Source organism: Calidris pugnax, unplaced genomic scaffold (genome assembly GCF_001431845.1).
Source record: "Calidris pugnax isolate Ruff unplaced genomic scaffold, ASM143184v1 scaffold294, whole genome shotgun sequence".
In the NCBI taxonomy this organism is placed as follows: domain Eukaryota; kingdom Metazoa; phylum Chordata; class Aves; order Charadriiformes; family Scolopacidae; genus Calidris; species Calidris pugnax.
Genome location: NW_015094505.1, coordinates 1,431,387 through 1,450,259, shown reverse-complemented (window position 1 = coordinate 1,450,259; position 18,873 = coordinate 1,431,387). Strand labels below are relative to the sequence as shown.

Here is an 18,873-nt window from a genome sequence, read left to right as displayed (position 1 = left end):
GCCTGTGCTTGCGGCAGCAGCATCTTCCCACGAGATGGTGCTGGGAGCCCGTGGTCCCGGCGCTGGGAAGCCAGGCCTTCTCCTGGGCATGGGCTGCTGAAGGCTGGGAGCCAGCTTGGTGCTCCCTGGCCCCACTTCTGCCAGTCACTTCGCTTTCAGCCTATGACGAGCCTCTAATTGCATGTCTACATGCTTTTCTGAGCTGGGATCTGGTACATATCGGATATAGCTGTGTTTTGTACTTCCCAGGATAATGCAACTATCAAAGAAGAAGGAAGAAAAAAAGGTGTGTTTTGCAAAATGTTGATTGCTAACTGGAGGCAGCACCCCAGTTTCCCCACCCCAGTGGTATGGGGAAAGGTGTCTGGATGGAGGAGGGAGCTGTTGGAGTGGGTCTGGTGTACCTGGGCAGCACCGTGCTGGGTGGTAGGTTGGCTGTGCAGGCAGCTGCCCCGCTGCTGAGGAGCTGGGGGGAGGTGGGAGACCCCAGGGGATGTCTGTGCTTTGCAGCCACACTTCTCCTGTACCCGGACAAGCTGTTTATGTCTGGAAACAGGAATATATACATGGGAGAGTGCTCCTCTGTTAGAGGCACAAACACATTCTTTCTCCCATCCTTTGTCATCCTTCATCTCTTTCAGCGAAGCAGCTCGTGGGGCAGCCAGCCCTCAGCTGGGCTGTGTCTGGAGAGTGCCCGCGGCTGGGGACCCCACTGGGAATAGGGCTACAAAGATGATGAGGGGCCTGGAGCATCTCCCTTACAAGGAGAGGCTGAGGGACTTGGGTCTTTCTAGTCTAGAGAAGAGAAGGCTGAGGGGGCATCTGGTCAATGCTTATAAATACTTAAAGGATGGGTGTCAGGAGGATGGGGCCAGTCTTTTTTCAGTGGTGCCCAGGGACAGGACAAGAGGGAACAGGCACAAACTTGAATATAAGAAGTTCATCTAAACACGAGGAGGAACTTCTTTCCTGTGAGGGTGGCAGAGCCCTGGCAGAGGCTGCCCAGGGAGGTGGTGGAGTCTCCTTCTCTGGAGACATTCAAAACCCTGGACACGTTCCTGTGTGACCTGCTCTGGGTGGACCTGCTCTGGCCGAGGGTTGGACTAGGTGGTCTCCAAAGGTCCCTTCCATGTGGTTCTGTGATTCTGTGACTCCTGCTCTGAAAAACCTTTGCAGTGGAAATCAGCCTCGGTCCTGTAGTTTTAAATGATGTGAATATTTTGGGTCAGGGGCAGATTCCTGCTGCACTGGTATAAATCTGGGGTTGCCTTTGCATCCCCACATGTTGGAGTTGGTTGCATTCCTAATTTAGAGTTTAAGTGGGACCAACCCCCTGTGCATCCCCGAAACCCTCAGCGTGCCCCGAGAGCTGTTGTGACTGAATGTCCCCGTGCTTCTTGCTTTCTCCCACAGCAAAGCATCCTCCCTGAGCTGTCCCCCGCTCCCCCCCATCTCCCTCCTCTACCTCCTTTAAATCCCTGCTGAAGTCCCACTTTCTCCCCAAAGCCTCTGTGAAATGGGCCAACTGTCATTGCCTCAGCTTGCCCAGCAGTGTGGGGATGAAGGATTAGGGGAGCGAGGAGCTGGCAGACGGGGAGGCAGCCACTGGGGCTGGTGCTGGGAGTTGGGTGAGGACATGACGTGTAGGAGACGAATCGCAGAAAGGAATATTCATCATGTTTACCCATGGCACCGGAAAAACAGTTGTACAGTCAAGCAGACTGATACTTGCCGTTATCTCAGCGATCTTGCTTTCGTAGGCTGTGCCGGGGTTTGGCAGCGTGTGCTTGGGCTGTCATTTCTTGGAGATGAGAACTTGTTTTGTGCTTGTAGAGTACTGTGGCACATCACTGGGGCTACGATGAATACCAGCAACCCACAGGTCACGGCACCAGTGTGCTCTGTGCCACTGCTGTGGCTGACTGCTGGCAGCCACAGTCAAAGCTGCTCGCTCTGGTCCCAGAGCTGAGTTTGAGGTTGGTGTTGGACACTCTCGTCTCATGCCCTGAGCATCATGAGCTGTTACCTAGTGTAGAAACACATTCCTCCAAAGGCAAGCACACAGCAATCCCTCTGTCCCTCTTCTTGCTTTTATCGCTCTGATAAACTTTGCCATTCCATGAATTTTGCAGCAGTGAATGTATATTTCTTTCCTAATCGTGGATGAAAGAGCTGTGCGCAGGCTTGGCTGCCCTGGCAACTGGCTGCTCCGAGAGGGTCCTGTGGAGAGCTGCATCTGGAGATGTCTCCGCCAGCTCTTTATCTGCTTTGTGGGTGCTTTACTGCCCCGCATGGTACCCGTGTAAATCGGGGTATCGCCTGGTGCAGAGCCCGGTACCGCACCAAAGCCAAGGTACATTCTGTCTAAGCAGTGACTTTGATCCCCAAGGCTGGATCTCATCAAAGACTGAAATCAGGATTGTTTGACAACACCTATTTTCCATTAGCAATGTTGACAGCATTAATTATATTCTGATGCTTTAATTCTTTATTATTGAAATCACATATCAGTGGTAGTCATTATTTTGCAAGGGGGTTGATGTTATGCTAATCAGCTTGCAGTTAACTGGGTCATCCCACTCATTTTTTTCTTGGCTGTGGGCACAACACTACTGCTCTTGTACTGGAGTCTCTGTGGTCTGCCAAGATTTATTTTAAACAAACATGAGCAAGCCAGAATTTCTGAGCCAGCTTTTTTAGGACTCTTGGGTGCAAGTTATGTGAAAATATTTATCCCTGTTGTATACTGTTTAACATCTTCCTTGGTTACTAATGGACTGGAAAGGACTTCATCGTCCTCAAGTGATACAAGTTTATCATCTTGCTGCTTCGCAAAGGCAGAGCAGAAATATTTATGGGAATCTTCTGCCTTTTCTTTGTCATTAACTGTCTTGTGCTCTCCATTTTGGAAGGGGCTGGTGCTTGTCTTGGGATTTCTTTCATTTGTACCGGACTATAAAGATCTCCTCTATATTATCCCCATCACATCATGGTCTCCTCTGTTCTCACTCCCACAGGTACAGTCCCCAGATCTCAAGAAATGGAGCAAAAGCTCAGCCTGGCAACCACGAGGTGAAGATGAGAGGTCCCGAGCCAGTGATCAGCCAGATTATTGACAAGCTGAAACACATCAACCAGGTTTGTTGCAGGCATGCCAGCAGGGATGGCTCCAGAGTGGGTGGTTTCCAAATCAGTCTGGCCTCCCCCACACTTTCTCTGGGCTCAGCCAGACAACTCGGGACATCCCCATCTCCAGCATCCATGTGCGGACCCAATGCCGCCTGGGCCCCGCTCGGTACCAGGCTGGCAGGGCATGCGTGGCAGACCCTGATTCACGCCTGCTGAGGTGATGCTCCGTGAGTGAAGCAGGAGCTGCAGGACACGTGTGTTGCAGCCCTCCAGGGCTCAGCCTGCGCCTCAGCAGGTGCGTGGATTCATCCCTGTGGTGTGCTTCTGCTGGGCATCTGGCCCCTGCACAGTGGAGGGCCAGGAAAGACAGGGCTGCCGTGATGCCCTCAAGCACGAGGTGCTGGCACAGTTCAATGTGGCGTGTGCCTAATGTCTCCTCTGGTTGGAGGAGTCCCCGTTGGCATTGCTCATAGCTGGCAGAGATACAGCTGTTTGTTCTATCTCCCTGGGCATCCATTCCCCATCCCTACTGGGGCAAATCACCATTGAATGGGGAAATGGCGAGCTGGATGAGACCCTTTCCACTGGGGAAGGAGCTTCCTTCCCACGGTCTCGGCCCTGGCATCTTTGCCAGGACAAGCAGCATCTTGTCTCTACCTGTCATGCCAGGCCAGGTTAGGTCTATGAACAAGCCACGCTGCTGCCAAGGGATTAGGTGGCACCTCTGTGTGGCGTTCAGCTTGCGATGCTTAACCTCCTAGAGCTCTTCTGCAGCGTTGCTTCGGGTTGGCCAGGCTGGCAGTGGACTCTGCTCTCCTCTCCATGTCACTGGGTAACTCGTGGGGGGTAAGATCTTCAGCAGGCTGATAGCTCGGACCTCTGTACTTTCCAGGGACATGCAGCAGGCAACAGGCCCTAACGCTGTCTGTTAATACAGCTGAGCTGCACAGTCTTTCCTGAGAGCTCCTACTGGTGAGGACCTCACTGGGATCGCTCCAGCATGAGGCTTTGGGCAGCAGGGGGTTCCCGGGGTTAAGCCCAGCTTTGCCCCCCAGCCGGGTGGGCTTCGAGGGCTGCTCTGTCTGGAGTTGCTGCCTTAGCGACTTTTCTGCTAACCTCTGCTTTCCTGCTCCGACAGCCGGGGACTGTTTTCATAGCAGTTCCCGGTTTAACCCCCGCACCTCCCGATGCCGGCACGCCTCATTACCCGCTGTCTGGGAGCAGGATGCAGCAAGGGATTCGGGGTCCCCGGGAGCACCCCGGCACATGAGAGTCGATCTGGGCAGCCTGCTCTGCCTTCCCGTACGCCTCCCCGAGCCATGCCATCTGCCAACAGCCCATAATTGCTAAAAGGAGGGGAGTGTGTGTAGGGGGGGGAAATAGCATAATCAGCTCCCTGTTAAATGGGGTAGAGGGCAGGCTTCAACCTGCAGGTGATAATGATATTTTGCCATTTGCAGTGAGAAAGTCGCACCGAACAAAACAGGGTTATTAGTGTACTTGAAACTGCTGACATCAAGTGGTTGTGAAATGCTGGCTGCCAGATTGGGTCAAGTTAGGTCTTTGCTGAACAGTTCAGGCTGCTGAGGAGCAGAGATTTGTGGAATGAGGGACCCTGGGTAAACATCGCTGGGCTGAACTCAGCTGTTTGCAGCAGCAGCATGTCTTTGTCAGGCACTGCTCTGGGAAAAATAGTGGGAAGGGGGGAAAATATGGTCAGCTTTATCTCTTACAGTGCCTCCCCTCCTTGTGATACTGGATTGGAACGTGCTATGGGGGACAGGTGAGTTGTTTTCATAGAATCATAGAATTGCCCAGGCTGGAAGGGACCTCCAAAGGCCATCTAGTCCGACCCCCCCGCAGTCAGCAGGGACACCCCCAACTAGACCAGGTTGCCCAGGGCCTCGTCGAGCCTCTCCTTGAATATCTCCAGGGAAGGGGCCTCAACCACCTCCCTGGGCAACCTGTTCCAGTGCTCCACTACCCTCACAGTAAAGAACCCCCTCCTAATCTCCAGTCTAAATCTGTTCCCCTCCAGCTTAAAGCCATTGCCCCTCGTCCTGTCACTACAGTTTTGGTGTAAAGGATGTAAATGTAAGAGCTTGGGGAAAAAAATTCCAACCCTCTTGTCAAGTTGTGTTTGAGAAAGAGGGGGATTGAGAATAAAATCAGGTGAAAATCAGTTATGAACATAGCTATTCCTGTGGAGTGTCTTTAGTCTATGGTAAGTAGCTTATATACTGAGAAAGTAACTGCGGAGATTTGGGATTTGAGGTGTCGTAGCTCACCATCACACTTATTTTCTCGGCCTACTGAAGTTTTGCACTGTCTTTCACATCTGGAATGCATCTGGAAGGCCAAGGAGTAGGAAATGTGGAAGGAGCAGCTATGGATGAATTACAGTTGTGTTTTTCAGGTTTTGGCTTCAGATCTGGGAAGCGGTGGGGACTCCCGGGCTGGGGAGGGGTGAAAATCTCCTGATCCACCAAGCTTAAGCCAACAGTGGTCAGGGTTTTCAGACATCCAGAATCTTTTGGAGAAAAGAGCATCTTTCCAAGTGTTTGTAGTGGATTCCCCATGGGACTACCAGTAAATTGTGAATCTAGTACCATAGGATGAATTCCTCGCCGTGCGTCGCGTGGGAGATGCAGCTTGGATTTTGTGGACATGGGTAGACTTGGTGCAGTTTTCATAAAGAGTTCCACAGCTTTTCCTTTTACTTGTAGATTTTTGCTAGTGTCATGTAAATTGCCAATGACTTGGCTTCGGTTTATTCCAGGCCACTCACACTGCTGAAAAACCTGTGCTCTTTCAGCAGCATGCCACATTTTCAAGCTTGCTTGCATTTGGAGAACGTTTTGTCTGCAGAAATCATGCTTGCTCATTAGTTCCTGTCTTCTCAAACTGAATCTGGGTAAGTGCCCACATATATATATATGAGAAATTATCTTCGAACTTTTGCAGCTTGAAATGAGAATGGTGTTTGTCCATTAGAATGAAATCTATGGGGATTGGAAGGAGTATAGAAAACCTAACCCAGAAAGGAGGGGAAGTAAAAGTTGGCCAGATTGTGTTAGTTTGGTTCAAGCACCCTTTTATCAGGCTAGAATAAATAAATGAGTAAAGCTCAGCGCCTGAGTAGTGAGCTGTCTCAAGGCAGTCCTTTCTGGATGAATCCCCTCCGTGTTGTCTACTCATCACATCAAGTCTCCAGACGACTTTTGTTTCACCCGAATGTGTGGTTGTGGGTGGTGCTATTTTTCATGTGTTGGTGGGCGAGATGGTTTTTTATGGCCATATTGGGAGTAAGGATTTTTTGTTATTTTTTTTCATTTCTGTTAGATGTCTACCAAGTTTTGATTTGAGTTATTTTTGCTGTGTGCCCAGAGGCATGAACAGCCCATCCATAAATATTAGCATTGTTATCTCAGCTGGGAGGCCAAGGGTCACCTTCAGGAAAATGAGTTGGAATTGGTTCCTAACTTTTATTTCCCAGAGTGGATGGGGTCTGTTTCTAGCTAGAAGGGTTTTCACTCATCCCACACGTGAAACTATATTGAAATTGAAAGGTTATTCTGTGTCAGCACAAAGCCTTGCTCAGTTTTTTCATGACTTGGTAGCATCCCTAGGCAAAAATCTGTGTGCAAGGGGAGCTGTTTTCTCTGGTCACTCAATTTTCCTCCCACCACGGGGATGTTTGGATGGCTGACAGAAGGGGATGAGCTTCCACGTTTTAACAGCTATGCATTGAGGTGGGAGCCATAGTGTCCCACGTCCCAGACGCTCTGCCAGCTTGGTGATCTCCTATTGAACCTCCTCTCAGAGGGGGTGCAGGAAAGCAGACCTGAGTGATGCTGGTGTGAGGATGCAGCAGGGTTGGAGACTGCGGGTACTGGATCAGCCCATGTGACATCTTGGTCCTCCCTCCTGTCCCTCTCTGACTGCTGTGCTCTCTGCAGGGTTTATGGGGCTCTGACACCAAAGCAGATGCTTTACCCATCCTTACTGCACTTACCTGCTTAAGCTTGTACCCAGTTCCAATCCCTTTTTATGGTTAGATAAATCCTGGTATTTATCACAGGACCATCCCGAGGAGGAAGAGTGTAATATTGGAAGAAAAGGAGGGGAAAAACCCATCAAAAATGAAGAATAAAATCCATAAAAGGAATCTTAACTGGGGGAGATGTGTCTTTACAAGATTGAAGGGCCTGGAAACATACTGTACATTTCCAGACACTGGACTTAAGGGCTCATTTAGAATATTTCAGATATACTGGAGTTTGACAGTTCTTTGGTTTCCACATCAAACAATCTGTAATTTATTGCCCCATATAGGGACTGTGTTTTTATCATATTGCATATTGTCTAGCCAGAAATCTAACTACCATATAAGCTCTTGAAAAAAAAAAACAACCTTTGGGGGTTGGAATCCAGGCAATATGCTTTCACAGACCCTGAGAAACCCGCTTTGATTTATTTCCTTGGAAATAAGGGGAACACACAATTTCTTGAGTATTACAGCTGTTCCCCCAATCAGGATCTCGCCGCCTTTCTTCATGTGCTCAGTGTAAAGACCGGGGTCTTGCGTTGAGCCCCATGTGAAAGCACCTCATGTTGCTCTTCGTGGGGTTTACAGGAGGATGAGAACAAAATTTAGAAGTTTTACGAGGCAGTAAAACACGAAAGGAAGAAAAGAGAAAAAAAAAGGGAGGCCCAGAGGTGAGTAAAACACGAAAGGAAGAAAAGAGGAAAAAAAAGGGAGGCCCAGAGGTGAGAAGGACTGAAGACAAAATAGACTTGAAGTTTGCAAAAAAAAGCACACCCCGGTGTTTAAATACCCCGTTTGAAGCTGGGTTGATCAACCAATATGTCCTATATTTGTTTGTAAGTTTAATGGGCTGTTTCCCTGCAGCCTGGCTGCTGGGAGAGGGCACGGCAGAGGTCACCCAGAAGTTAATTTGGAAAGAGGCCAAAAGGCCACAACTTGATTGAATCAAATGTAAACAAAATGGGCCTGGGAACAGCCCGATGCCCTTGTGCCCGGGTCTCTCTCTCTCAACCCAAAAGCCAGAGTATGGTGGAGCACCGGGGACCGGTGAGGGGGGTTTAACCTCTCGGCAGGGAGATGAAGCTCGGGGTGGCGAAGGGTCAGATCCACACCCTGCTCGAGGCATGTGGGGAACGTGCACATGGGCTGTCCGGAGGGTGCCATGATGGCTCTCCTTCCATGGGGCACCTCGGGGGAGATGGGGGGGTCCTGGGGAGCTGCCTCCAAGTGGGGAAAGCTGTTATATCTATTATGGGAGACCCTGGGGATCTGAGGAGTTTTCAGGAATATATTTCCCCTTCAGAAAAATCCATGACTTTGACAGATTTGGTGGAATCGCATCTCTCTGTGGCCTACTAGGCTCTGTGAGGTTTATTATTCCCACTGTATTTTTATACCCCGGCCAGATGAAGCAGCATAATAATAAGAAAAATGCACAGGCAGCCAGATTGTTAAATAACATGATGCACAATGCTTATAGCTTGAAAATACAATATTTAAATTGCACCAAAACAAGTCACTTTTGGCTAATTTTCCACTTCTAATAAGTTAACACTACAATGTCTCAAGTGCTGTATATGTGTAATATAATTTATCAAAAGAAATGTTAATAAACACAATAATTACATGGACACGCCTTTTGTTCAACATTATTAAACAGTTTGTAACAATTAAAATATTAAAACCACATGTTGTTGAAAGCAACCAGACATTGCAATTATTTCTTACTAAGGCTATTAAATAAAATGACAGAAGATCTTTCTTTTAATGATAAATGCGTTTTGGAATGGATCAGCTAATTCTTCTTTTACTGCAAGAAATAATCTATAGCTCCACCAAGTCTAGGCCTGGTGTTTAAAGACTAACTCCATCCTCCTTTTGAGCTGTGCCTCGGCTCTCGTTAAGGCGCCTGGTAAACGCTCTCCGACTCCATACGCGAGCTGGTGATTACAGGATTTTGCCAGGCCGGTTAAATCAGGGGAAGCGTGACCCTCTGTAGCAAGAACATAATTAAATTTGAACCTATCTGACTGTCGGGTTGCTTTTTAAACCCCAACCCTCCTTTCCCATTTTAGCAAGAGCTGGTGATTGCCTAGGCCAGCTACCGCCCGGCGGGACCCCATCTGCAAACCTCCCGGCATTACCGGGTTTGTTGTGGAAACGCTGTACCCGCAGGTCGCCCTAAATGGATTTTCTTTAACAGCCAGAGATTAGTTGGACCCGCTGTGTTTGCGCGTGTGTGTTTTTAAACAAAGGTGTAATCTGTGATTGCTTGGGGTTCCTCGCCTGTTTTACCCACGGCCTTGCAGGCCGCAGAGGAGCGCAAGAGGCCGCGCTGTTCAGTCCTAGGTTTTTCCTGCTTGTGCAGTTACATTTACTGTGGAATGTAAGGTATTTCCCATTTTCGGTAAGGAAGGGGCGATAAATAGACACATTTCTGGTGCTGCTCGGTGGCACCAAGACGTGAAGCTGTGCTCAGGGCCTGAGCACCTCCCGTGTGCTGCATAAGCCCGGCTGTGGCTGCTATCTCACTGACTGGTTGTTTTGATTGAAGGGAGTGCCAAAATGCCTGTCGATATCCAAAGTCCTCGTATCATCCAGTTTTTGGAGAAAATAATTCATTAAAGGATTTTCCTCGGAGCACTCCAGTCCTTTTTCCATCCCCATGTATCCCTTTTTTTGGTCAATAATGGGACTGCAGAGCTTCCATTTTGAGGCAAGATTCACTATTTTCTTGTCCTTCCTACTTTCCTTTGTCCTTCTCCTGGCAATGAGTTTCAGGAAGACGTGGGAGAGGACTGGGAGAGGTGTGTTCCCGTGTGAAGCTGTGTATCTCCCTTATCGGTATCAAAAAGGAACGCCTCACCTGTGTTTCCTTTTTGCTGATCCCGCTTGCTCTTCTGAGGGTCACTTTATTTATCCCTGGTGTTTCACCCCTTGTGTGGTATCAGAATAGCTCAGTAGAGACTATAGGAGCAGCAAAGCTTTCTCTGGGTGGAAAAAGCTCCTTGCTTTTCTCAGTAAACCCAGAAAGCTGCTGGGGCTGAGCTTGGATGGATTTCAATTTTGGCTGGTCTGCACACTGGTTTATTATTTGGTGTTCATAACCTTTGGGTAACATAAATAGCATATTGGCACTCTCCTTCCCTGAAATTCCCTGCTTGCTGTGGTCTTGGGGATGAGAAGGGATTCAGCTTTGCCCCTGTGGCTTCAGCTCCAGCAGGGAGGCAGGTGCCTCAGGTGTGTTCTGAAGGGACCAGCCTCCAGACAGTGCTGTGGAAATCAGCTGGAAAAATATACCTTTAAAGGGGATTCATTTGCTTTTGTGTCCAAAACATGCAGCTGATGCACAGCAGTGCTTTAAAACAAACACCAGATATTCTGTACCAGTGCTGGAGTTTATCCGGTTGTGGAGGAAACAAACCTGGAGGAATCCTTGTGCAGCAAAAAATGGGGTAAGTGGAGCCGCTGATGCCAAATTAACAGTTAATTACAGTTATTCTGGGCCTCATTAATTGTATCAAGTGTCGCCTTTTGCTGTGACTCAAACTGCAAATTTAATCAGTAGATGTCTGAGGTAGGTGTCCTCCCTGATGGTCCCAGTAGCACAGCCCGCAGTTCTCTGAAGTTAGTTGGGTGATTGGTAGGTTTCTCATTCGTGTGTTTTTCTCCAAAATTTTACTTAATGTCAAGCTTTTTAAAGTGTGGTCCAGAGCAAGACGGGACTGGGATTCAGGGAGCTAATCTTCATCAGCCAGAGCAGGCCTGGAAAGTAACCTAATTTTCTGCGTTACAGAACAAATTTGATTGCTTTTGTTGTCAAGAAAAGGCTCGTTAAGGGTAATGTAATTTCTGATTCCAGCCTGATGGTGTGTCACCGCCTAGCGGTGGTGTCCTCAGGGGCTGCTCCATGCGATGGAAAGGTTGGAGTTGGGGGTTTTCCTGGTGCAATTCCAAAATACTCTGTTCAGAGTGGAACACGGTGCACTTATGGCATTTATTTCTTTTTCTCCCAGAGGCATTAATGCGTATCTGTTCACAACACCAGCTGGGCATGGGTGGCGGAGGAGTCTTTCCAGATCCTGCCTGCTCAGCCTGCTATGGGTTTGTGTGTGTTTCTCCTGGATTGTTTCTCCTGGAGAAAACGACTGCTCACTGCTTGGATGGACATACACTTCGCTGGGTGAAAAACTGACTGGATGGCTGGGCCCAAAGAGCTGTGGTGAATGAAGTTAAGTCCAGTTGGCGACCAGTCAGGAGTGGTGTTCCCCAGGGCTTGGTATTTGGGGCATTTTTTTAAAATATCTTTATCAGCAACCTGGACAAGGGGATCAAGAGCACCCTCAGTAAGTTCACGGACAACACCAAGTTGGGTGAGAGTGTTGGTCTGCTGGAGGGTAGGAAGGCTCTACAGAGGGATCTGGACATGCTGGATCGATGGGCCAAGGCCAATGGGATGAGGTTCAACAAGGCCAAGTGCTGGGTCATGCCCTGGGTCACACCAGCCCCCTGCAACGGTACAGGCTGGGGGCAGAGTGGCTGGAGCTGCCTGGCAGAAAAGGACCTGGGGGTGTTGGTGGACTGTTGGCTGAACATGAGCCAGCAGTGTGCCCAGGTGGCCAAGAAGGCCAACAGCATCCTGGCCTGTGTCAGCAATAGAATGGCCAGCAGCACTGGGGCAGTGACCATCCCCCTGTACTGGACACTGGTGAGGCCCCACCTCAAGGGCTGGGTCCAGTTTTCGGCCCCTCACCACACAAAAGACACTGAGGGGCTGGAGAGGGTCCAGAGGAGGGCAACGGAGCTGGTGAGGGGTCTGGAGCACAAGTCTTGTGAAGAGCGGCTGAGGGAGCTGGGGGTGTTCATCCTGGAGAAAAGGAGGCTGAGGGGAGACCTTCTCACTCTCTCCAACTCCCTGAAAGGAGGGTGTAGCCGGGGGGGGTCTGTCTCTTCTCCCGGGGAACAGGCCATGAGACAAGAGGAAATGGCCTCAAGTTGCCCCAGGGGAGGTTCAGATTGGATATTGGGAACAATTTTGACACAGAAAGGGTTATGAAGCCTTGGAATGGGCTGCCCAGGGAAGTGGTTGAGGCACCATCCCTGGAGGTGTGTAAAAGACATGTAGATGTGGTGCTGAGGGACACGGTTTTGTGATGGACTTGGCAGTGTTAGGTTGATGGTTGGACCAGGGGACCCTAAAGGTCTCGTCCAACCAAAGTGATTCTTGAAAACAGTCATTTGTTTGGCATCCCTTTGGTGGACAGGGCAGTGTAAGGTGTCTTACTACTGTACACAGAAAGACATTTGCTGGCGGCAGCAGTTCATATTCTAGTCTCAAGAGCTTTGTTCTTGCAACAAACATCACCAGAGCTTTCCTGGTCTGAAGCAGAAGACGTGTTGGACGTACCCCTCTGGATAGTCCGGCTCTGGGAAAGGGTGGTCTGTTTCTTAAAGCTCTGGCTTGGCTTGATAAGAACCCAAAGCTGCTCCTGGGACCTCTCCTGATTCCCTGTCCCACCTCCCTGCAGGTAGTGGCCAGCACAGACTGCTGCAGCTTTCATCCAAGCTGTGCTGCTGTCAGAAAGTGCAAGAGGTTTTGTGTATTTTAGGTAATGAATAATTAGTAATCCCCCCCTTTTGTTACACCTGCTGACGAAGCAGATGTTTGTAATTAGGCAGGTCTCTGCGCTGGCAAACCCTGTCCCCAGCCAGTGGGACCGCTTTGACCTGTGTGCCTTGGGGCAGGTGTAAATAACCCTCACGGCTCAGGAGGGCTCTCTCGGTTAATGCTGCGGCTCATTAAACTTCGTAGCTTGCTTTTGACATGCCACTCACTGCAAAGGCCAGGTTGTGTCTCAGTGCTCTGGCTGCTGGGGCACGTGCTGCGAGGGATGGCCCTTGCAGTGCGTAAAACTGAGGGCAAACAGGGAAGTTTGCAGGGGTATTTATGTCCTATGGCCTTGCTTGACTGCATGGCGAGGGATCGGTATTTAATAGAAGAGAATGTGCTTGGCTGGCCTTTCTGAGGCCGCACGGAAGAAGATGCTCCTTGTGAAGCACGAGGAGACAGCTGGTGGAGGATGAGTGTCCGAGCCATCAAGACGTATCGTGATGGGCAGGAAATTACTGTTTATTTTTGGCAGGACCCCTCGAATGCCTGCCGCCTACCAGTGGGCAAGGAGTTTACTGACCTTTTTGGGCAGCCCATATGCTCCTAAATGCTGAGGGTGAGACTGGTGTAGGTGCATTTCAGGGCTTCCTCTGTGAGTGTCAGGTCTCGCTGGGGAAGGATATAAAGTCACCAGATTTGAAGCTAATTTAAATGCTGAGTTGCTTCAGCTGGTGGCTGCAGATCTGCGTGGGAGATTCACCCCGGGCAGGGCTCCTCTGCGTCTCCAGGGGCCTGAGCCTTGCATGGTCTGGTTCTGTTGGTGTTGGTGACGGGTGGCACCCTGGTGTGTCAGCAGAGCCTGTGCTGGAGCTGGGATGTTTCCTCCTCCTGTTTGTAGACCGGTTCTAGGAGGCAGGTGCCAACACTGGAAAAGCTGTGTCTGTGAAGTTAAACTTTCCCTTCTTTGGGAATGGAAAGCAGCAGCCACACTCTCAAGGCAGAGGTGTGCTGTGACCTTGCCCAGGAGCCAGCCCAGTCAACAGCTGCTACTTAGGGACCATGGGTGCTGAAGAGACCCTCTTCCCACGATGACTTCTGGTCTGTTTTGTCTCAGTCAAATGCTTGATTAATGTGAAGTGCATAAATAATAATTGCAGCAGGGTCTGGGCTTGGGGGTCCCCCCTCCAGCTTGTTACCTTCACCCAGCAACACCAGCCCTGTCCTGCCTGTGGACCCCCTGCTCTGCTACCCATGCAGGATGGAGCGATGGCTGTCAGGTGGCAGTGGTGGCCAGGGGATGCTGGAGGCCACCAACCCCTCCAGCTCTCAAGAGCACATCCAGGGCTCAGCAAGGCAGAACCTGTCATGGTGTGGAGGCCAGCAGGTCCTCAGGGAGGGCAGAGCTGCTGCTCCCTCCTCCCTGGCCAACAGTTTTGTGGGGTGTTTGCCACGGCATCATCCTCCTCCTGCCTGATCTAAGTCTCTGCTGAAATCAATGGCGTGGTAATTGGCCGTTGTCTTGTCTGACAGTAGTTAAGTGCTTATGAGGCCATTGTTCAGTCCCCTGTGAGAGCTCTGTAGAGCTGGGGACATCCAGCAGAGCTGCTTGTGGTTGTTTTTTGGGGGTTCCCATGCCTTGGGGTGAAATGAATGCAAAAGTAAAGCTAGAAAGAGCAGCCCCTGGGAGGCCAAGGGGAGAGGGGCTGGTGTTCTGGCAGAAGCCTCCGTACAAGACAACAGTGTGCAGAAAAGCACACGATTTGAGAAGTCCTTCTCCACTGTGTGCTCTTAGGGGAAAAGGCAAGCGGCTGGGACAGAGTTTTGCCTCTCATTTGTGTGGCAGGAGGAGAAGCCGGGGTGGGAGGGGGGAAAGAAAATCCTTTCCGGGGCAGATCTCGGCTCCCTGTTTCCTACCTGGTGCCAAGGACGAGATGTTTGTCTCGCCAGCAGCCCCGGCAGACGTTGCTGACAGCCGGCGAGCGGCCACGTGTGCTGCAGCCTGAGCCAAGAGGAAATCTCCCAGCCGCTCCAAAGTGGGCTGGGCTGAGCTGGGATGGTCATCAGGCTGCTGCATGCCCTGCTGTGGGCACGCGGGCACGCTGGTCCCCCTCCACAGAAACATGGGGCCTTTTGGAGCATGGCTAAAGGTGTCATAGAATGGTTTAGGTTGGAAGGGACCTTAGACATCATCCAGTTCCAACTCCCCTGCCCTGGGCAGGAACACCTACCACCGGACCAGGTTGCTCCCCATCCAACCTGGCCTTGAACCCCTCCAGGGATGGGGTAGCCACAGCTTCTCTGGGCAACGTGGGCCAGGGTCTCACCACCCTCACAGCAAAGAAGTTCTTCCTGATCTCTAATCTAAATCTCCCCTCTTTCAGTTTAAAACTGTTCCCCCTCATCCTGTCGCTCCCTTCCCTGATCAAGAGTCCCTCCCCAGCTTTTCTGGAGCCCCCGTAGGGACTGGAAGGGGCTCTAAGTTCTCCCCTTCTTCTGTCCCCAGCTCCACCTTTTCTTCTCCAGGCTGAGCACCCCCAACTCTCTCATCCTGTCCTCACAGAAAAGGTGCTCCAGCCCTCTGATCATCTTTGTGGCCCTCCTCTGCACCTTCTCCAACAGGTCCATGTCCTTCTTGTGCTGAGGAATACAAAGCTGGATGCAGTATTCCAGATAGGGTCTCACAAGGGCAGAGTAGGTATGATACCTAGTAGGTATGTAGTAGCTGTGATACCTGCCTATCCTCCTAGATGCTCTTGCATCTAGGGCACCTTCCTTCTGGGCCATCTCTCCTCAGATGCCTGAAGGATGTCATGGTGACAATGTTGTTGATTGCTCCACGTCTACCCATGTTGTCTTCTTGTTCCTTGTGCTCCTACTTTGCATGTTGTTTCATGTTTTATCTGCAGGTGACGTGCGCTTTGGGCCTTCCTGAGCGGTGTTTGGATGGCAGAGCGGGATTCTGCTCCAACACAACTTAGCAAAATACGGAAAATATGCGTAATAGCAGTGATGGGTCCTGGCTCATGTAGACTCCCACACCCCTTCTTTGCTTAGTTGCCAACCCCCCGAGGGGTGGCTGCTTGGCAGGTGGAGAAATTGGTCCAGGTTCTCCTGTCTGGTGATGCAGAGTGGGTGGAAAGGAGAGGGGAAGGCAGCTGGGGCTGCTGGTAGGAGACTGAGAAATGGTGTGGGAAGGCTTTGAAGCAGACAGCTTTTGCAGGTAGCAAGGAAGAGAGCATCTTTACAGTGCCTTTTCTACCCTCAAACAGGCATGGGTGGTTATCTGCCTGGTGGGGACAGCTCTCTTGGTGACTTTCTTTCCTTGTTTCATTCTTCCAGACAGTCTGAAAGCCCAAGAGATCTTGAAATCCCAGCTCTTGCCTCAGTGAAGGTCTAAAGGTCCACCCATGAGATTAAGCATGGTATTCTGCTTCCCTTTCTCAAGGTACAGGTGTAAGCAGAAGGGGGTTCCCAGATTGTGCACCAAACAGGAGGTGCTCAGGCACAAGTAGCACCAAATCTGGAGCAGTTATGGGCCCTGTGACACAGACTGAGACCGAGGAGGTGATGCAGATCAGCCCAGGCAAAGCAAAGAAGAGCTGGAAGGGGGTGTTTGCAGTAAATAGCTGCATTCCTACATCACTTCTAGTGAAGTGGTAGCTCATAGGATTCTGTCTGATCCTGGCAGGAAACAGTCCAGGCAGATTCCAGCAAGGTGCCTGGACCAGCTGTGTGTTCAATGGTTGGTTTAATAATTGGATTTTGAAGTTTGAGGGATGTCTGTGTTTGATGGAGGGAGACAGTGGTGTGTAGGAAGGGATGCAGAAGGACTGGTGATAGTTTGGTCTCAGAAATGTCTAGGAGGAGAAGGGGCTGTAGCAGCTCAGAAAGAGAAAAGCAGCATTTCTCCAGTGTCAGAATTGATGCTGGGCCCAGGGAATGAGCCAGAAGCAGATGGGGACTGCCCAGGTCCCCAGCCCCAGGACCCTGCAGCCCCACTCAGCACCAACACTGTCCTGTTCCTTCCTACCGCCGCACAAAAACAAGCCATAAATAGCTGCGGGGTGGAAGGGGAAGGAACTGGACATAAGGTGAATGAGCTGATCGTAAAGCCCAAGTAATCTCTTTTTCGCATGTGCCCGGTGACGAATGGGCACTTGTTCGGGTTGGGGAAGTGACCTCCCACCGGCCTGGGGAGAGCAAGCAGGAGCTGGTCCTTCTGCCTCTGCCATGCCAGCGAGGGCTTAACCTCTGCTTCCGTGGAGCATCCTCACAGGGCATCAGCCTGCGGTCACCAAACCCGAGCAATTCATAAGGGCTTGGCAGCCCCTTCTGCTGCAGAAAGAGATTTACTGTCCAGTGCGGATTCATTTTAATTACTGCCAGCACTTAGGGGTCTTTAACTGTCTACCTTTACCTATAGGGATGGTGTCAGTTTTGATAGCTAATCTGGAATTAGGCTGATGATCCATAAGTAGGGCCACCCTTTGGCCAATAATTCACTGCTGTCATCAGCTTCTTTGTGCTATCAGGAGAGTGACCAGGAAAACTGATTTACTGGTAGCTGAGAGCCTCTCCTCTGGAGCCTGTGAAGACAGTAAAGGGGTTCCTGCTGCGCCAGTAGACACCAAGTGATGGAGGGCAGGGATTTTTCCTATTCCAGGAGATGGTATTTTGAATGCTAGAAGTAAAGACTAAAATGTTTTTATAGCTGAAGAGCCAGAATATAAACTCAGAGCTATGGTTCACCCCTTTTGGTGCCCATTGCCATGGGCTGGTGTGAAGCCCAGAGCAGGAGCGACCCAAGAGTGGTGCATGGGGAGGGAGGGTGTCCCTTGCCCACCCTGCCCAGAGAGGGCACATGGTGCTGCTGGGGGCTAGGTCTGCCGAGTTCAGCTTCAGCAGTACAAAACCCGAGAGGTCTCGAAGTAGGCAGCATGGGGAAGTGCAGAATTTGCTTTTAGAGCAGCTGATAAAACAGCTGATGTGCTCAACTCCCTGTTTTCCCAAGGACTGAAAATGACTTTTCCAGCTCCAAAGCCTGCTTCCACTTTATTAACAGCTGATTAGTGATCGCTCCTTGTTGTGCTGAGCCTGAAATAGGAGTACAGTTCGGAACAGGTTTCTTCTCTGCCATGTCTGTCCAGCATCCAACTGGAAGGGCCGCAAGGAAACCACAATTTGGGTGTTCTCCTGCCAAAATGGGCTCTTTTCTCCATGGGCTAATGTTGTGGTCGGAAGGGCAACAATGCCCATCTGTACACACATGCTCTTGCTCTTGCAAGACAGAAACACAAATCCTGATATTTACAGATATTTATTAAAGTTTTAAATATCCTTATTTTTAAATGGCATTTGGTGTTCAGTGCCAGGGAACATTGACTTTTTCTGTAATATGTGTTGCATCTTGTGGCCGCCCAAGAGGGGGAAAGCTCTCTAGAGCATGGAAAGAAGCAAGTGAAAATGATGCTGTTGATGTTGCCTCGAGTTTCAGTTTGTGCACGCTCTTCTGCCACCGAGGCCCCTGTCCACGAAAAGGATAAACCAAACAGAGCTGGGAAATAGGGAAGTGGGGTGGAGGGCACCAGCGAATCTCATGATGAGGGCTGGTTAAATAATAAAGAAAGTATTTGCTAATAAAAGATTTTTTTTTTCCATGGTATTTCCAGGGCTAATAAGCAGAGGGAGTGGAGAGAATCGATTCTCCTGTTGCATACTTGTGTATGACCAGGCCACAAAATTCAAAACACATGAGTTTTCAAAAAAGTCCACAACTTCAGCCTTTTAAAATGGGTTCCTTTCCCCGATTCTTGCTTGTGATCAGATAATAACCTTCGTAAGCAAAACAACCCCAGCTGTATTTCATAATGAGAATATACTTCTGTACATTGTAATGAGCTGTTAACAGGGAACAGTATCGTGTGAAAATCTGCACGTTTCCCATGATGCTGCCCTGATTTAAAAGCCACCCATAAATTATTCAGTATTGCAGATTTCAAGGTCAGGATTGGCCATAAGATCTGGTTTCCTTCCCCCAAAACAATGTTTTCAGCAGGATGGAATTTAAAATAGAAAAATCTGACCC

General features: G+C 50.0%; 1 protein-coding gene across 1 annotated transcript in view; it reads left to right on the top strand.

Annotated features, from left to right (window-relative positions):
* Positions 1–18,873, top strand: part of GPC3 (glypican 3) — a gene marked incomplete at its 5' end in the record, with an annotated part of 172,678 nt that overhangs the window by 118,073 nt on the left and 35,732 nt on the right. Inside the window, one exon of the mRNA XM_014963067.1 lies at positions 3,018–3,138. Within this exon, the coding sequence (XP_014818553.1) occupies positions 3,018–3,138 (121 nt within the window). The remainder of the gene's footprint in view (positions 1–3,017; positions 3,139–18,873) is intronic.